Below are 16312 nucleotides of genomic sequence, written 5' to 3'. Positions count from 1 at the left end.
ACATTTCTCCCCTTTATCAGCTCTGCTGTTAGTCCTCTTTCACTCCCCTCAATGTGATCATAATCCAGTGCCATCCCAAAGGGGCCAGGCACAGGTAACCATGGACATGTGGCCGTTCTGCACACAGATGGAAACTGCAAGGTTGAGGGGTGTGATTCAGGGTGGGTTGAAAAGCTTGAAGTCAATGCCTTTCCCCTCGTCCTATGCCAGCCTTTCTCTGCCTCCCTGAAGAGGAAGCCCCTCACTCCTCTTGGCCCTCCAGCCACGCCTCTGCTGTTTTCTCCATCTGGGCCTCCCCATTGCAGGTTGTCTGTTTATCTGTCTCCACGACTTTGTGGTGGGTTTATCACCCATGCCTCTATCCCTGGGGCCAACTACAGCACCTGGTGCAAAATGCGTACCTGCGTGCCTAGTTGTGTCTGACTTTCTGACCCTTGGACTATGGCCATCAGGTTCCTCTGTCCATGGGGTTTTCTAGGCAAGAATACTGGCACAGGTTTCCATTTCCTTCTCCAGGGGATCTTTCTGACCCAGGGATCTAACCTGCATTTCCTATGTCTCCTGCATTGCAGGCAGATTCTTTACCTGCTGAGCCCTCAGGAAAGCCCATAGTAGCTCCTCTGTAAGTATTTGTACTGAATACAAAAATGAAGAAAGGCAGGGGGACACTTCTTTCACTGATGTTTCTCTTGCCTGAGTAAAGACCCCTACTATGCATTGTTTTGGGGTATGTTTTCTACTTTATCTCTTCTTTTCATTTTCTTCTATTACCTGAGTCTCCCTGCATCTCTCACCCCTACTGTCCTGAGCTTAGGTCTCTACCTAGGGTCTCCAGGTAGAAAGAAGTGATACTTCTACTCCCAAGGTGCCAGTCCATGGCAGCTCACAACCAAATGGTTTGTAACTCCGGCCCTGGAGGAAGCTCAGAGAGGCTGAACACTCTGTGCCCCCTGGCCCACCGTTACATGAGTGACACCTTCCCCCTCCAGCACTGGAGGCCAAGGAAGGGATGTGCTGGACCCTGGAGGAGGGGGGTGGCTCAGGTATCCACAGGGGCTGTCACATGGGAAATGGGACTGGAAAGGTCACAGCAGGTATGGGTGGCAGAGAGCTGGTGACTGAGGTGGGGGGACAAAGGAGAGCCATCTCAGTGTGAGGGGCCTCACCCAGAACCCCCTGGAGCAGAACCCCGCTGCCAATGTTCATCTAAGATGTGATGAATAGAATATTTTTATTACCCCTCATAATCCCTCTGAATGAGGAGGCAGTGGAGTTGGCATCATCATAAACTCTTCCCTGATCTAGACCATCCCCCAGCCACTATCCTCAGGGCTGCCTCCTGCCAGCTCCAGTTATTAAGTTCTGAGGAAACTGTCAATCATGTTTGCTGCTGGGTCAGGGCCAGATGACCATGTAAAGCCACTCATAGGACCCTATGACTCTGCCATGATGGTTGATCCAGGGTTGGACATGTGATCTTAGGGGGCCATTCAGAGCACTCCCTTGAACCTCGATGTCTCTGAGCTTCTTTCCTTATGAGTTAGATGCCTTGGGAATATAAAAACCCTGGGGCAGGTAGCTTTGGACTCCCTCACTAGGTGTAGAAGCCTTAAGGAAGAAGGTTATTAGGCTAAGACCATCAAAGAAGAGAGAGGGGAAAGAGTGAAGGTCAGAAAGAGAGAACTGATGACTTCTGATTTCTTGGGTCCAGTCACTGAGATCTCTCTATCTTTTCTGGTTCCTATGTACAGGATCTCCAGTGTTCTTCTGAAAAGTCTCCGCTTTCCTTGAAACCAGCTGGAGTTGAGCTCCTCTCACTTGTGGTTCAGACTTGGTTCTAGACCCTCCCTGATTATTATGCACCTCCCAGACCCCAAAAGAAGCACCGATTTGTTTTAGCACCATTGAGAGTGAAACTTTTTATTCTTTATTGAGAATAGGGTTTGCAGAGCACCAAACACAGTTCACCAGCATCGCTGGGCAGGAGTGCCCTAGTGTGAGCGAGTGTGTGTTAGGAGCAGCCTGACTGATTTAGTCAAATGCTTGCTGATAGTCCAAGCATTTACACTGCCGGAGCCAGGCCAATCCTTCTATTTTTACGATCAAAAACCGAGAAGTACTGCCTCAGGAAGATATCACCAAGGATCCAGGTGTTTAGAGAGCTATTTTCTGTGCCTCCTTGAAAGACGCTGCGGCAGCTGTTTTGAATCTGGAGGAGTTAGAGACACACACCAGTCAGCCTGTGCGCTTACCTGCGACTCTCTCCTCAATATCCGGACCTGGCATACTTTTTGGTTTTATTTCCCTCTTTTGGTAAGTATCAGGTGATTTTCTCAGCAGCTGGGGATATGAGGGTTCATCCAAAACCAAAAAGGGCCAAGGCATGTGGTTGCAATATGGCAGGAGTGTGGGGAGGGGAGGATTGGGAGTTTGGAATGATCAGATGCAAAGTAATGTACAGAGGAATGATAAGCAACAAAGTCCTACTTCTAGAGCAAGGAACTGTATTCAATATTTATCGACTAACTAATGAAAAAGAATATATATATTTGTATATGTACAGCTAAATCACTTAGCTGTGCAGCAGAACTTAAGGCAACGCTGAAGATCAGCTATACTGCAATACAGTTTTTTAGAAAAGAACAAGAGAGTGTCTCCTAGTTCTCCTCACACTCTGTTTCTTTCCTTCTGACCCCTGCTCATTGTTTTCTCTGCAGAGAATGTCTGTTCTTCTCCTGCATCCCCAAAACTGGTTCTTTTTAACTTTTATTTTTTTTGGAGTATAGCTGATTAACAATATTCTGAGTTTCAGGTGGACAGTAAAGGACTCAGTCATACATATACATGTATCCTTGTCCCAAAGACACCCCTACCATCCAGGCTGCTACCTTACATTGAGCAGTGTTCCCTGTGCTATACAGTAGCTCACTGTTGGTTATACATGTTAAATACATTCAAAGCAGCGCTCACAACACATTCTTTAAGCCTTCGCTCAGCCCCTCTGAGAAGCCTGTTTGGACCCACACTCAGCCTTTGGCCACTCCAGGCTTGGCTGGGTGACTTATTCTGGTCTCCATCCCCGCCAGTCGGTCCATAGCCCTCATCACCCCTAATAAGTCCCAGGGTCCCTTTGCAGAGCACTGTGGGGTGCCATTTGCATGGAACCCAGGGCAGATTTGCCTAGACCCAAGCAGACCTCCCTATGGTGCCATGAGTCAGGGGTTTTAGAATTACTGCAATTCCCTCTCTTCCTCAGAGCCTTCTTTGAGCCCAACAGCCTGCTCTGAACTCCCACAGGGAGCTGACGTGAAGCCTCCACCCTGTGTCAGGGCTGAGCAGTCACTGTGCACCCTTTAATCACCTTAGCATCCAACCTCCCCACAGAGGGGTCGGGTAGCCCAACTCACAGAGGGGGAACTGGGACTTAGCAAGGGGAAGTTGCAGCCAAGGTCTAAGGTAGCCATGTAATTTATTGTAACTTGGACAATTTCAATAATGAAAGGGAGACTGTTAATCATTATGGTGGGAGCACTGCCACCAGCCAACCCCTCTTGTCACATGTCCTATTTTAGGGATCCCTAGTGCTGACTTTCTGAGTTCCTGCATCTGAGGGGTCTAGTTGAACTGAAGATCTATGAGGGCAGAGGCCCTTAGTGTTCCCCTCTCCTTGTGACTCCCACCATGCCATCACAGAGTGGTGTCTCCATATTTATTTCAGGAGGATGGATGTCCCAGACTGTCCTCTACTCTCAAGTGGCTGATTTTGTGGGAGGCGCTGGCCCAGCCACAGGGGCTCAGCAGCATCTGCAGTGGTGTGGCTTGGCCTGCAGAGGGTGCCCTCCTCCCAGCAGTAGCCCAAAGGTTTCTGCAAACCCTAATTTAGAGAACCAACCCTCAGGGATGGCCCCTCACCTTGATGATGTAGGCTTGAGGGCGCAGTGGATAGTCGATGCCATTGATGTTGAAGATGACAGGAGGCAGGGTCTTGACAGCATCACATGAAACCACATACTGTTAGAGAGAAGGAGAGAGGTTGGCCCAGAGGATCCTTATTATGTGGGGAGACTGGGAGTGACCCTGTGGCATGACCCTTCACCTCAGAATTCTCAAGCCTGGCGTTCATGAGCTTGTGGATGTTGGTGACCAGTTTTGTTGGGCCGTAGATCATTGATGTCCCGGTGTCCAAAAGGGCCTCACATCCACAAGAACAAGCAGTCACAGTCCCATTCATGCTGATGCTGAGAGAGTAGGACAAAGCGGGCATCAGGGTCATGTGGAAGGCTCCCTCACAGCTCCCCCTCCCTGACTGTCTCCTGAACAGAGCTTCATCTCTTGCCCCGACTTTTCCTTTGCTCTGATCACAGTACCTTCCTTGACATCCTTGAATGCAGCACTTGAATACACCAGGTTTTTTGTACCTTGACATAAGCTGGTCTTCCTTGCTAGAAGAGCCCCCTTCCCTTTGACTAGCTAATTTCGCCTCATCTTCCAGATTCCAGCTTAACTGTCATGGTTCCAGGGAAGTCTTTCCCCTGGTGTGTATCAGTCTCCTCTCTTGGTTACTTTCTATAGACCCTTCCTCAGGTCTGGTGGTGGTGGTGGTTTAGTCGCTAAGTCATGTCTGGCTCTTGCGATCCCATGGACAGTAGCCTGCCAGGCTCCTCTGTCCATGGGATTCTTTAGGCAAGAATATTGGAGTGGGTTGCCATTTCCTTCTCCAGAGGATCTTCCCAAAGCAGGAATCGAATCCAGGTCTCCTGCATTACAGGGAGATTCTTCACCAACTGACCTATAAGGGATGCCCCTCATGTCTAGTATGTACCAAAGTGACAATTCCCTCTGTGTATGTGTCATTTCTTGTACATTTGCCTTCTTAGATGAGAGGACAAGTTTTATTCTCATCACATCTCTAAAGTGCCTGGCACTCAGTGGATGCACAATGCTTGTCTGTTGAATAAGTGAATGAAGGCTGTGAAAATAATGAAGACCATCCAGAGAGGTATATCTGATGTCTCACCAACAATGGGACAAACACACAGTAAAGATGGAGGTTCCTGTGGCAGTAGATTCTCATAGGGGTGGGGGAGACCGGCTGCCCTGGGAGGGGATGTCTCTGAGCAGCAACCCCTCACTGGGCTCAGACACTGAGACCCTGACCAGGCGATACCTGACTAGACACAGAACCTCAAAGGACAGGTAAGCTTTTATCTGAGGGTCAAACACAGAATCTCATCAATTATTGCCTCTTCTCAAGCCACTCCTGGATCCCACCTTCCCGATTCTCTCAGTTGTAGCCCCTGACCCACTGTGCCCAGGGACGCGGGGTGTCTCTTTTTATGAGTCGCTTTTGGGTCCCAAGACTGTGGCCAACCTCTCTCCACTGCTGGCTAGTTTCTCCCTAAGGAGACCAGTTTCCCCCATTTCTTCAGGACTTTCCCTGTTTTTAAACTGACATTTCTCTGTGCTGAGAACTTCCTTGGTCCCATGTAGCCCTGGACAGTTGGTTATCTTATCACAGCTCTGTTCAGGCTGAGGAAATTCTCCCTGATCCTCTTTTCATCACACTGTAAAGTCCTATAACTGTGCTCCCCACCTCACACTCAGGGGTGCAGCCCTCCCATAGCTGCACAGGCCTCTCTGCACCCTATGATGGACCCTGTTCAGAGCCCTGGGCAGGAGGCCTGGGGTGATTATGAACCTATGGGTGGTTTGTGTATCTATGTGTTTCTGTGTTTGTTTATGTGTGTGTTCGTATGTGGCTCTGTGTGTGTACTTGTGTGTCTCTGGCTGGTTATGTATTTTTCTATGTGCCTGCTTGTGTCTTTGCATGTGTGTCTGTGTTATTGTGGGTGGTGTGCATGTCTGTTGACTGTGTGTCTGGGAGTGCATCTGTGTATCTGCCTGTGTCCATGTACAGATGTGAGAGCATCACTTGGGGTGACCCTCAGAGGGAGAGGCTTACTTGTTCATGCTTATCTGCCAATGGCTAGTTTGGGACACTGGTATCCAGTTGAGCTCTCCCTTGTAGTAGCGGTGGTCCACCCCACCAAACATCACCACACTGCCCTCTGGCTTGTTTCTGTAGAGAGAGGAGAGGGGGAGATCCTTGGAGGACAGTAACAACAGCACTGTCTGAGAGCTGTGCTTGTCCACCTTTCAAAAAGGAGTTGAAAAAGGAGTCCCACACTTTTGTTTTGGGTCCCACTCTTTCTTTTTACACTGGCTCCTGCAAATTGTTTAGCTGGTTCTGGGTACCCAGTGAAATGTTAGTGAGAAGGGAAGTACATCAAGTACACTGGTCCCCATGTACAGATGCAGAAATCAAGTCTAGAAGAGATTGAGAACCAGACAGAGGTCAGTCGCTGGCTAATGAGCGGCACAAAGGAGGTTAGAAGCCTGGCCACCTGCCTGGGCTCCACCTACTCATTCTTCAGAAGAGGTCCTGGACCTCCTGTGACGTGAGTGCTCAGAGATACCCTCAGAGGACAGTGTGCTGAAGACTTTTGGCTTCCCCCTTGTCCAGCCTGTATTTTTTCAGAAAAATCAAGGCCTGAAAGCACTAAGGGTGTGGCTTCAAGTCACCCAGGATTGGCTTCACTGGCCCGTGACCTGTGCTGTCCATTGGGCCCCACACTCAGCAGGGCCCCCACCTCTGCTCTCCCTGTCTTGAAATTCCCAGGGAGTTTGAAAAACGAGTTGAAAAAGGAGTCCCACACTTTCGTTTTGGGTCCCACTCTTTCTTTTTGCACTGGCTCCTGCAAATTGTTTAGCTGATTCTGGGTACCCAGTGAAATGTTAGTGAGAAGGGAAAGATTTCCACCTTCCCTCTCTTCCCTTCCATGTCAAATTCATCAGCAAATCCTGTTGCCTTTTCTTCCAACTCGTATCCTGACACCTTGCATTAGTCTTCCTTTTCGCTCACCCCCTACAACAAGCCCCGGCTCTTACGCCCACGAGCATGGTTGTGTACCAATAAAACTTTATTTATAAAAGCCAGTGGTGAAGCCAGGTGGGACCCTGGGCCATAGTTATCCTGGGTTAGAATATCCCTTAGGATACTTCTGTATCAATTGTTGCATAATTTTCATGCAACTGAAAGCATCTTAAAACTAATTTGGAGAGAGGGATTGTTCAGCTCAGACTTACGTGTTCAAGTAGAAGGCGAAGACAGGCTCAGAAAAGGCACCGTGTGACCACAAGTTGTCAAAGATGGGGATGGTATCTTCGATGCCCATGGCGGGAAAAGCCAAGCCCAGGATACCATCAAAGGGTAGAGAATCAAACCCGTATTCCTCCAGGCTTAGGCCAAACGACTGTTCAGGGCTAACAAGGTTCCCGATCTGTGGGCGAGAAGATTGCTCCGAAGTAAAGGTTTGTTAAGTTCGTCTAGGCTTGGGCTGAGGGAGAGATGCCATTAGCACTGCAGAGCAGAACTGAGGTCTTTCTGTGTCCTCGGTAGACTTCAGATGGTTAGACCGAGCTGGGAGGGGATTTGGATTCTATTTATGTGGGTCTGTGGACTTTTAAAACATCTGCTCCTTGAAAAACACCGTCTGAGTGAGTCAAACTGGCCTCATGCCTTCGGCAACCAAGAATCAGGCCAGGACCCAATGGTGCCCCCTTGTGGACAAAATGAGCAGGAGAGCCTTCTCTGGCGTCTCTGTGAACTGATGACAGAAATGAGGTGAATTGATGGTTAATGTATTTTGGGTTCTGCATCTGCCCAGAAAGACAGAAGTCCATTATACAATGTTGCTGGCAGGGTTCTTATGAAATTACTGCCTGGGAAATACACTTTTGGGGGTATGTGTGTGTTTGTGTGAGTGTGTATGAGAGAGAGAGAGAAAGTAAAAGAGAGAGGCGAACTACTCAGGTACTTCGGGGGAGGGAGGCTATAGGTTTTATTAGACTCCCAAAGGCCCCATACGTTAAGAACACACTTATCAGGCCCACCTACATCTCTGGCCTTCTGCTTATCCACCCCGGATACCTGAAGTGCTTGACTGTGCCCAGGGTCCCCAGATCAGTTTTATCCTTTCCCCAAACACCCACTACCAGCTTTGGTCCTGACAAGCCAGCCTAGACCCATTGCTTACCACACATGTGACCTCAGCAAGACCCTTGCTGTCTGCACCTCAGTTTCCTCATCTGTATCATTAGCTAATCAACACACCTGCTGCATGAGGTTGTTGTAGGTTTAAGCAAGTTATTACCACGAAAGTGCCTGGCACAGTCTGAGAATATAAAAGTCGGTGCTTTCCCCTCTCTTCTTGCTCCCAGCAAAATGAACCTTGAACTGCTCATGGTCAGAGGAGCTGCAAGTCCACAGCCCAATCAACTCTCTGGGTTACCTAATTCATTTGTTTGTATATCACTATGGAGACTGTCTCTCCAGGGACAGAATCCTGTGGGTAAGATGGCCAGTATCTATGGGAGTTAGGGTAGGATGGTCCTGCCAGCTGGTCCTGTATCTGTTTTGTAAGCAGTGGTCACTCCATAGTCAGTCCTGACTCAGCTTTTGTTTCCACGTTACCCGAACGGTGTCAGAGCCAAGAAATCCCTGAATTATCCCAGATCCATAGAAGATGGTGATAGGCGAGCCTACTTCCCGGAAGCTTGAAGAATTTTGAGGATTGAAGGTTTTGTGTGTATCTGCAGACACAAGAGATAAGTGTCAGTCAGGTGCCAAGGGTGGAGAAGGGAGTTGAGGGCAAGTAAAAGATGGGTGGGTTGGAGGGTGTTTGTACTCACAACAGGCTGGACTGGTACAGGTGATGCAGGGCACCCACAAGTTAGCTGAGCCTGTGTCAAAGACGACCCGGAACTCCTGAGGGGGTGTTCCAATGGTGATGTTACCCACGTAGGCAGTCTGTGGGGACCAAGATGGGTGGGTTAGTGCAGATCTGGCTCCCCTCGATTCCCACACTGCTGCCTCCCTCTGGGTGTCACATGTCTTCTGAGATCACTTTCCAATCACCATGCAGCTCACAGCCTTTGTTCTCAGAGGTGCCTGCATTTGATATTTTTTCTTGCACCACGTGGTGTGTGGGATATTCACTCTATGACCAGGGGTTGAAAAAGTACCTCCTGCATTCGAAGCCCAGAGTCATAAGCACTGGACCTCCAGGGAAGTCCTGGTGCCTTCATTTGAGAAGCTCTCTAGTCTCCTCTTCAAACTCAGTCTGTGCACACCCTTCTCCAGGAGGGTCTCCTTGATCAATCCCAGCCACTCCCTCTAAACTCAGACCACATCCCATAAACACTGCACAGGTGACCCTTTCATTTGTCATATATTTACTCTTTGCCTATCCCTCAGGCTGCCTGCACAATCTTGAAGACAAAATGTGCTCTTTTTCCTAATCTAATAACAACATCCACAGTGTTAGATTCTTATGGCCTTACACAGAATAGGGATTCGGTAACTTTTTCCTGCTGTTATTCTTGCATCTGTGGAAGTTGAATTCTTCTGCCTGGGGGATTCACAATTGCTTTGCAGTTGGCTTTATCTTTTGACTAGAGATGGCTCACCCTTCATCTGTAACTGAGTGGCTCACTTAGTTCAGAAGGAACAATCTCCCTCAAACTAATGACATCTTTGACACAGAAATGGATGTTTACCTGCCACCTGGTCATTGCTGGACCCAGTCACCACAGATCAAGAGTTGTGGATGAGAATGCCTTCTCCTCTGGAATGGGGTTCCTGTTCCCCAGTGTTTCTGCCTCCTGCAAGAGCCCCAGCCCCAACTTCCCATCTGCCACCTCCAGAAGAACCTCAGTGCTAGGCCAGAGCACCAGGGGGCGCTGTGAGAGCCATCCTCCCTACAAACTCACATCCAGATAGTTCCTCAGGGGGTGAATAGTTATTTTGGAGTCATTCTTGGACAGTCTGTAAGCTTGTTCCTCCAGGAAATTGTTCAGCAAGTTTTTTTCCCTCAGGGTTTCTCGCAAGGTCTTCATTTTCTTTAGAGGCAAACTTTCACCGAGGATTAGGAAAAGAAACAAAGGAGAAGATACCATTAGCTGTCTGTGTTAAGGTATAACTGTCATTGTAATACACTGTGTATTTTCCAAGCGTTTTTATGAATGTCACGTTATTATCAGAATGCCATGCAAATACCATGGCAAGGGCGTAGGTTTGAATACAGGTTCTGTTGTGTAACATTGGGTAAGACCATCTGGATTCTCAGCTTACCCCTGGGTAAAACGGTGGAATGTAATGATTCTCATCCTCCACATAGAAAATTGGGAGATAAATGAAGTGATGGATATAATGTATCTGATATATAGTGAATCTCAACAATGACAGCTGTTAGTATTGCTATTGCCATTCCACTGTATTGTTCTCAAGGAAGCTCAGGGAAGAAGGTTGTAGAAGGGGATCATTATCCTAATTTTATGGGGAAGGAATCTGAAATTCAAAGAGTTTGTCACTTGGCTGTGGTCACACTGCTTGTCAGATATAAAATAGGGTAGAAGTAGCTTTCCCAATCTTTCTCCAAGTAGAAACGGAACAGAGGGTTGAGAGAAGAATCCAGGAGATAGGAAACAAATTAGGGAAATTAAGAAGCTAAAGAAGCAAGGATGAGTCAAAACTGAAAAATTAAAAGAAGAGAAAACAACATGGAGAGATCTGCACTCACAGAGACTTCCAAGGAGATGGAGAGATAAATTAGAGAGATGCCGAGATGCAGACATAGACATATACACACTGAAGTAGAGAGAGAACAGAGAGGACACCTAGAATATGTAGAAATGTAGAAAAATGCTATTCCACAGGACCACACATACATTTGTACAGGTTGTGCACTAAACAATTGCAAGGTCTTCCATTTTCAGCAGGTCACCACATGATGGGGTCCCAAGAGTTATGCAACCATGGAAACCTACATCTCGATCCTTGGGACCCACAGTTTCTATAGCAAGGTGCCTGCATGCGTGCTAAGCCCCTTCAGTCATGTCCAACTCTATATGACCCTATGGACCACAGCCTGCCAGGCTCCTCTGCCTGTGGGATTCTCCAGGCAAAAATATTGGAGTGGGTTGCCATGTCCTTCTCCAGGGGATATTCCCGACCTAGGAATTGAACCTGCATCTCTTACATCTCCTACATTTGCACGTGGGTCCTTTACCACTAGCACTACCTGCGAAGCCCAAGGCTAAAGAAGCAAGAATAGGTACCTATAGAAGGTGCTTATCAGTAAGTAAGAGTTGAACCTTAAGACCATCAGGGAAATATTCCATTCCTTTCTAACCCAGAAAGGAAGATGATGCCACTTACAGTCCCCATACTTACATGACTATGCACTCTGAGAGGGCCACCAGCCCGAGGAGCACAAGCCACTTCATGCTTCTTTCCTGGCTCCAAGTACTCAGGGAAGCTTTAGTTCCTTGACATGCAGTGGTGACCAGGAGCTTCTAGTTATATGTGCTCTAACCTGCCCTGATTGTCCCCTTTAGGCCACTAATGGATCTGATAAAAATACAAACCTCTTGATAAAAATTTTATTTCCATCATTGTCCTTAGGGAATGGACTTAGAAAATTCTTGGAATACAGAGAATTCTCCTGTGATCTCTTACTTGAGGCTAGGCTGGAGTGAACCGCATGGACATCTAGGTGTGGAGAAACTTGCCAACCTGGAGAAAATAACTGCTAAGAACACCATAAAAATGAATACCAGGGGCCGTGCTAGACATTCATGATCTCATGTGGTCTGCCTAGCCACTTCATGAGGTATGGTTTGCTGTCCTCATTGGAGAGCTGATTGCTAGGAGGCAAAGAGGTCAAATGGAAAAGTGGAGGCTTGAGAGGCAGCCCAGGGACATATGAGTGGCTTTAGGTAGTGGGTGTAATGGCAGAGATAAGGGGCACCTATGATGCCAGTCTACATCAAAGATTTAGGGCAGAGCAGTATTTCAATTGCATGATTTCAGTATTGGAAGAAGTGCCATATGCATCCACAAGATATTTTATATCGTCAGGGAAGACACATGTGCTGATGTCTGAGTTAGATGGTGGAAAGTCCAAGTTGATCAAGACACAAGTGGTCTTTATCTTAATCGAGCTATCAGTCTAGTTCTTACAAACTCATGGTCCAAGAAGCAAGAGAAATGATACAAAGCCTAGGCAGCCGTGCTCAACACTGGGCAGCACATGCCTTTCCACTGGGAGCAGCCTCTCCTCCACTTCAGCCATGCTGGAAAGTGGGTCAGTTGGCCATGTTTTTGAGAGAAGTCAAAAGTCTGGATATTTATGTGCAAGTTCTTGATTTTAATGTTAGTAACTAATTTTATCCCCCCTAAACAGATTGGGAGCTATATTTCCACCATGGTGGGCTGGAATCAGCCTTCAGTCTATGCAGGTTTTTATTTCTGGCCTAGAAGTAGGAGTGTAGTGGGGACAGAGATGGATTTAATCTAAGTTGGTTGATTTAAAATGAGACTGAATGCATATTAAACATGTTAGTTTTCTTTCTATTTGAAAGGAAAGATCACGAGGGACGTATCAATCAATGACCTTAATAATGTCAGTTTGCTGAGGATAAATAGATAGATGTCTGATGTAAGTCTCCAGTAGGGTCCATGCCATGAAAAATTTTGACTGCCAAACAAAACACAGAAAAAATAATTTTGAAGTGTCTTATCAATCAAAGAAGGCAAAGAAAACCACACCAGTCTGGGCTCCAACCCAGACTGAGATGAACAGGGCTATCTGTTAAACTGTTACCACAGCCAAAGGAAAGACAATCGTGTTTCCTGGCTCTTCCAGGAAAATAGGCTCTCCCAGGGCCTATTCTTGCATGAGATCTATCCTGGCCTGTCCCTTGGATACAATAACAGGGGCCTGGTCTGGACACCAGGTATGTATAGATGGGGCACAATGTCGTAACCCTAATTTTTGCAAATTGTTTAAATCCAGTTTTGGTAGTTCCGTCTTTACAGAGGGAATATGAGAGCATCTAACAAATGACACACACATTTGCTCTTTAACTCAGCAATTCTACTCCTAGGGATCTACCCAACGACACACTGGTGAAAATATAAAAAGCTATATGCACAAGCTATCTTTTGCACGTTGTTTTTAAAATCAAAATATAAGCAACATACCTGAAGTGACCATCCATGGGGGAATCTGCAATAAGGCACAGGGCATCCCAACACCGGGGTATAATGTGGATGAAGGAGTAGTGGAATGGGTGACATTGTCAACTGTGTATTTAGCTTTTTAAAAAAAGAGGGTCCAAAAAAGTTCTTAGAGTTTGTTGCTTCTTATACACATGTATGTCTATTTTCATTTAGAAAGAGTAAAAGAATTAGCCAAAAACAACTAAAATGTAATTTATAGATGAGGAGCAGGGAAGTGAGATTTTTCTTGTTTTATGCTTTGATTTCCAGCCATGAAAATGTGTTATAGAATCAAAAAGTAATCATGTGCGTCAAAATTGAGAACAAAGACTAATAATAAGTCTAATTGTAACAAGTTGGTGACTAGCTGCACATATCAAAACATTGCTTGAGTTGCTATAAAATTCAGAATTATGACTCTACATTCAGAATACTGAATGTACTCTGGCTGAGCAAGGTTTGGTTTGAGACAAGCCTATAATCAAGGGATTTGTTCCCTCTTTGATGCTCAAAAAGATCTTGGAGCTTTGAATGACTAATGAATGAGAGAGGGGAACCAGTCATGTTCTTTGGGGACTTTGCTTTATGGATCTGCTTGGAGAAAAAGGACAGACACACAGGACAAGCCTGGACATCTCTGGGTCTCAGCTGGTTGTGAGTTGAGTTCCAGCCACCAGACTTCAGGGTCAGGTGCTGATGTTCTTCACAAGCCACCTTCAGAGAAGGAATAGAGGAAAGATATTTTGCCCAGAGAGCAGTGTAGTCAGCCGACCACGGGATCACACAAGGCAAGATGGGACAAGAGCTTTTGTTTGTCTCTTGGCTCTATCAGTTCCCTGGAGTTTCCACCCCTGAGGACAAGCACACAGAGATAGCCAGAGTCACTGGTGATTCCCCTGGCACTTGATGCCTCTGGTGATAACCAGTTTGTGTACACAGCCCTGGGCCCAGGGCTGACTCAGCCCTGTGAAAGCACCAGGGTCTCCCTTCCGGGGACGATGAGATGGTTCATTGCTGGCAACTTACAAGTAAAGTATGTAATAGGTCCTGGTTAGTGACTTGTGGCCAAGTTCCAAGCATGAATGCAATATTTGAAGTGGAAAAGTAGCTATTCATTAAGCTTGTTTACCTTGGTCCTTTACAGTGACTGTTTTTCTCACATCTAGAAAGTTCTCCCAGCTTTTTGCATTGCTGGTGTCTTTACAACGTTTAGCATCATCTAATGTGCCTCCCTCAGGCAGGCCTTCCCTGGCCACTCCAATCTCACAAGCACAGAGCCTGATGCATTCAAAGAGCCCATAGACACTGACTGCACTTCTCTCTGTGCTTTCAATGGGCACCTTTAGAGCTTGAAATTGTCCCCGATTTAAAGATGACAAAACTGAAGTTGAGAGGGGTTAAGCATCTCTGTGAAGGACATAGAGTCTGAGAGTGTTAGAGGCAAGATGTGAATCCAGGTCTGTCTGACTGCTAATACAGCTGCTTCTTAGTCCTGGGCTTAGGGGACCTGAAAGTAATGTAGAGAGGACAAGAGGGTGGGGCATGGAGGGTGGCACTGAGAAAGGACCTCACAAACTGGGGCTCTGACCTGGGACATTGTCTTCTGGGGATGCAGACTGTGGACCCTTCACCATCTGCAGAGTCACCAGTTGCCATGGCAGGGGGAGGGGCATGTGCTGATTCACGGACTGATTGTTGTGAATAAAAAGTACTGCCTGCCCTTTGTGTTGCTGTTTAGTCTCTCAGTCGTGTCTGACTCTTTTGTGACTCCCATGAACTGTAGTCCACCAGGCTCCTCTGTGCATGAAATTTCCCAATACAGGAGTGGATTGGCTTTTCCCCCTCCATGACATCTACACATAACCTTACTCAAGGGGCTTGAATGTTCAGAATTTTGACTCTACATTCAGACTGATGTTTCAGCTTCCTGTTGGGGGAGCTGAAATGTCAAAGTGACACCACTGTATCTGCATAAATACCACCCCTCCCCATTTTTCTTTTGACACTGCAAAAGTCTGAAAATCTCAAAGGATTCTATGGAGGAAGGAGAAGAATGGGAACTATGTTCTCTCCATCCTGGAGGGGAGACACTATTGAACTTGAGTTAAAGACAAAGGTATATGACACAGCTTACAAAATGAGAGTGAGCAGAGCACTTAAGAAGAGCGTTAGAGCCATATGGCCTGCATTCAAATTCCAGCTTGGCCATCTACTGGTTATGTTTCCTTGGGCAAACTACTTACTGTTTTCTATCTTTAAATACAGAATAAAAGCAGAACCAACTGAGTTAATATGTGTAGGGTGCTTTGATTCATGGTAAGTGCCATATGAGTTTTACATAAAGTGTGGATTGAAAAAATACAGCACAATGTGAGAGCTTTGAGTAAAGTTTTATTTGGGACAAACAAGGACTACAGCCAGGGAGATGGCCTCTCAGTTAGCTCTGAGGAGCTTCACTGAAGAGGTGAGGAGAGGGAGGTCAGTGTGCATTTTATTGGTGAAGAGGGTACAGGCAGGCAAGCACACATTTTGGCAGAAGTTTGTTGCTAGTGAGAAAGACCAGTTGTCTATGTTAACAATTTTAGTGCTTTTTTAGATATGGGATTATACAAGATATCAAGCACATCAAATCTTTTGAAAATATTTCTTTGAAGTGTTCTTCTTCTAGTTTCCCCAGAGCAGTGAATACCTCATTCCTGACCTCTGCCCTGAAACTCCTTTCATGGTGTGCTGAAAATAAGTGACATCAGTGGCTAGTGACTCCATCCTTGTAGTGCCAGATGGTGAGCGACATTGTTTAGTTGGCAAAGTTAAACAGGTATGTGGGACTCAAATTCATACCTGTTCCACCTGCTGTATGTGAGGAGCTTGTCCAGGACTAGGGAGCCTCTTCAGGGTCATGTCATGATTTGGGCAATCATCTGGTTTTCTCTCTGGCTTCCAGATGAAGAATCAAAACCAATAGATCAGAAGAGACTTGGCCAAGCTCATAGCAGACCAAGGGATGTTAGTGACAAATCAGGGACTGGGCCTCAGGCAAGTCAGAGTCCTGAGTCAGCCTCTTGAAAGCTGTGTGAGCTCTGTGCGGGTCTGTCCATCTGTGGAATGAATGGGCTGCATTGAGGGCCCCCAAGTCTGATGGGTTTAAGTGGAAGCTGTTTGACCTACAGCTGCTCTGGGGCCTGCCTT

At 46.7% G+C, this 16312-nt stretch overlaps 1 protein-coding gene across 1 annotated transcript; it reads right to left on the bottom strand.

Annotated features, from left to right (window-relative positions):
- Positions 1-1904: 1904 nt before the first annotated feature.
- LOC113886273 (pregnancy-associated glycoprotein 2) lies at positions 1905-11410 on the bottom strand. The gene is made up of 9 exons (XM_027532352.1): positions 11294-11410; positions 9832-9973; positions 8752-8869; positions 8534-8652; positions 7147-7340; positions 5963-6079; positions 4097-4238; positions 3913-4011; positions 1905-2209 (listed from the first exon to the last, which is right to left on the bottom strand). Exons 1-9 carry the CDS (start codon positions 11344-11346, stop codon positions 2063-2065), a joined length of 1131 nt encoding a protein of 376 aa, XP_027388153.1. The 5' UTR covers positions 11347-11410; the 3' UTR covers positions 1905-2062.
- Positions 11411-16312: the final 4902 nt, after the last annotated feature.

The sequence above is a fragment of the Bos indicus x Bos taurus genome, chromosome 29 (genome assembly GCF_003369695.1).
Source record: "Bos indicus x Bos taurus breed Angus x Brahman F1 hybrid chromosome 29, Bos_hybrid_MaternalHap_v2.0, whole genome shotgun sequence".
Lineage (NCBI taxonomy): Eukaryota > Metazoa > Chordata > Mammalia > Artiodactyla > Bovidae > Bos > Bos indicus x Bos taurus.
Note: the sequence above shows the minus strand (reverse complement) of the source record. Positions and strands in the feature narration are given on the sequence as shown.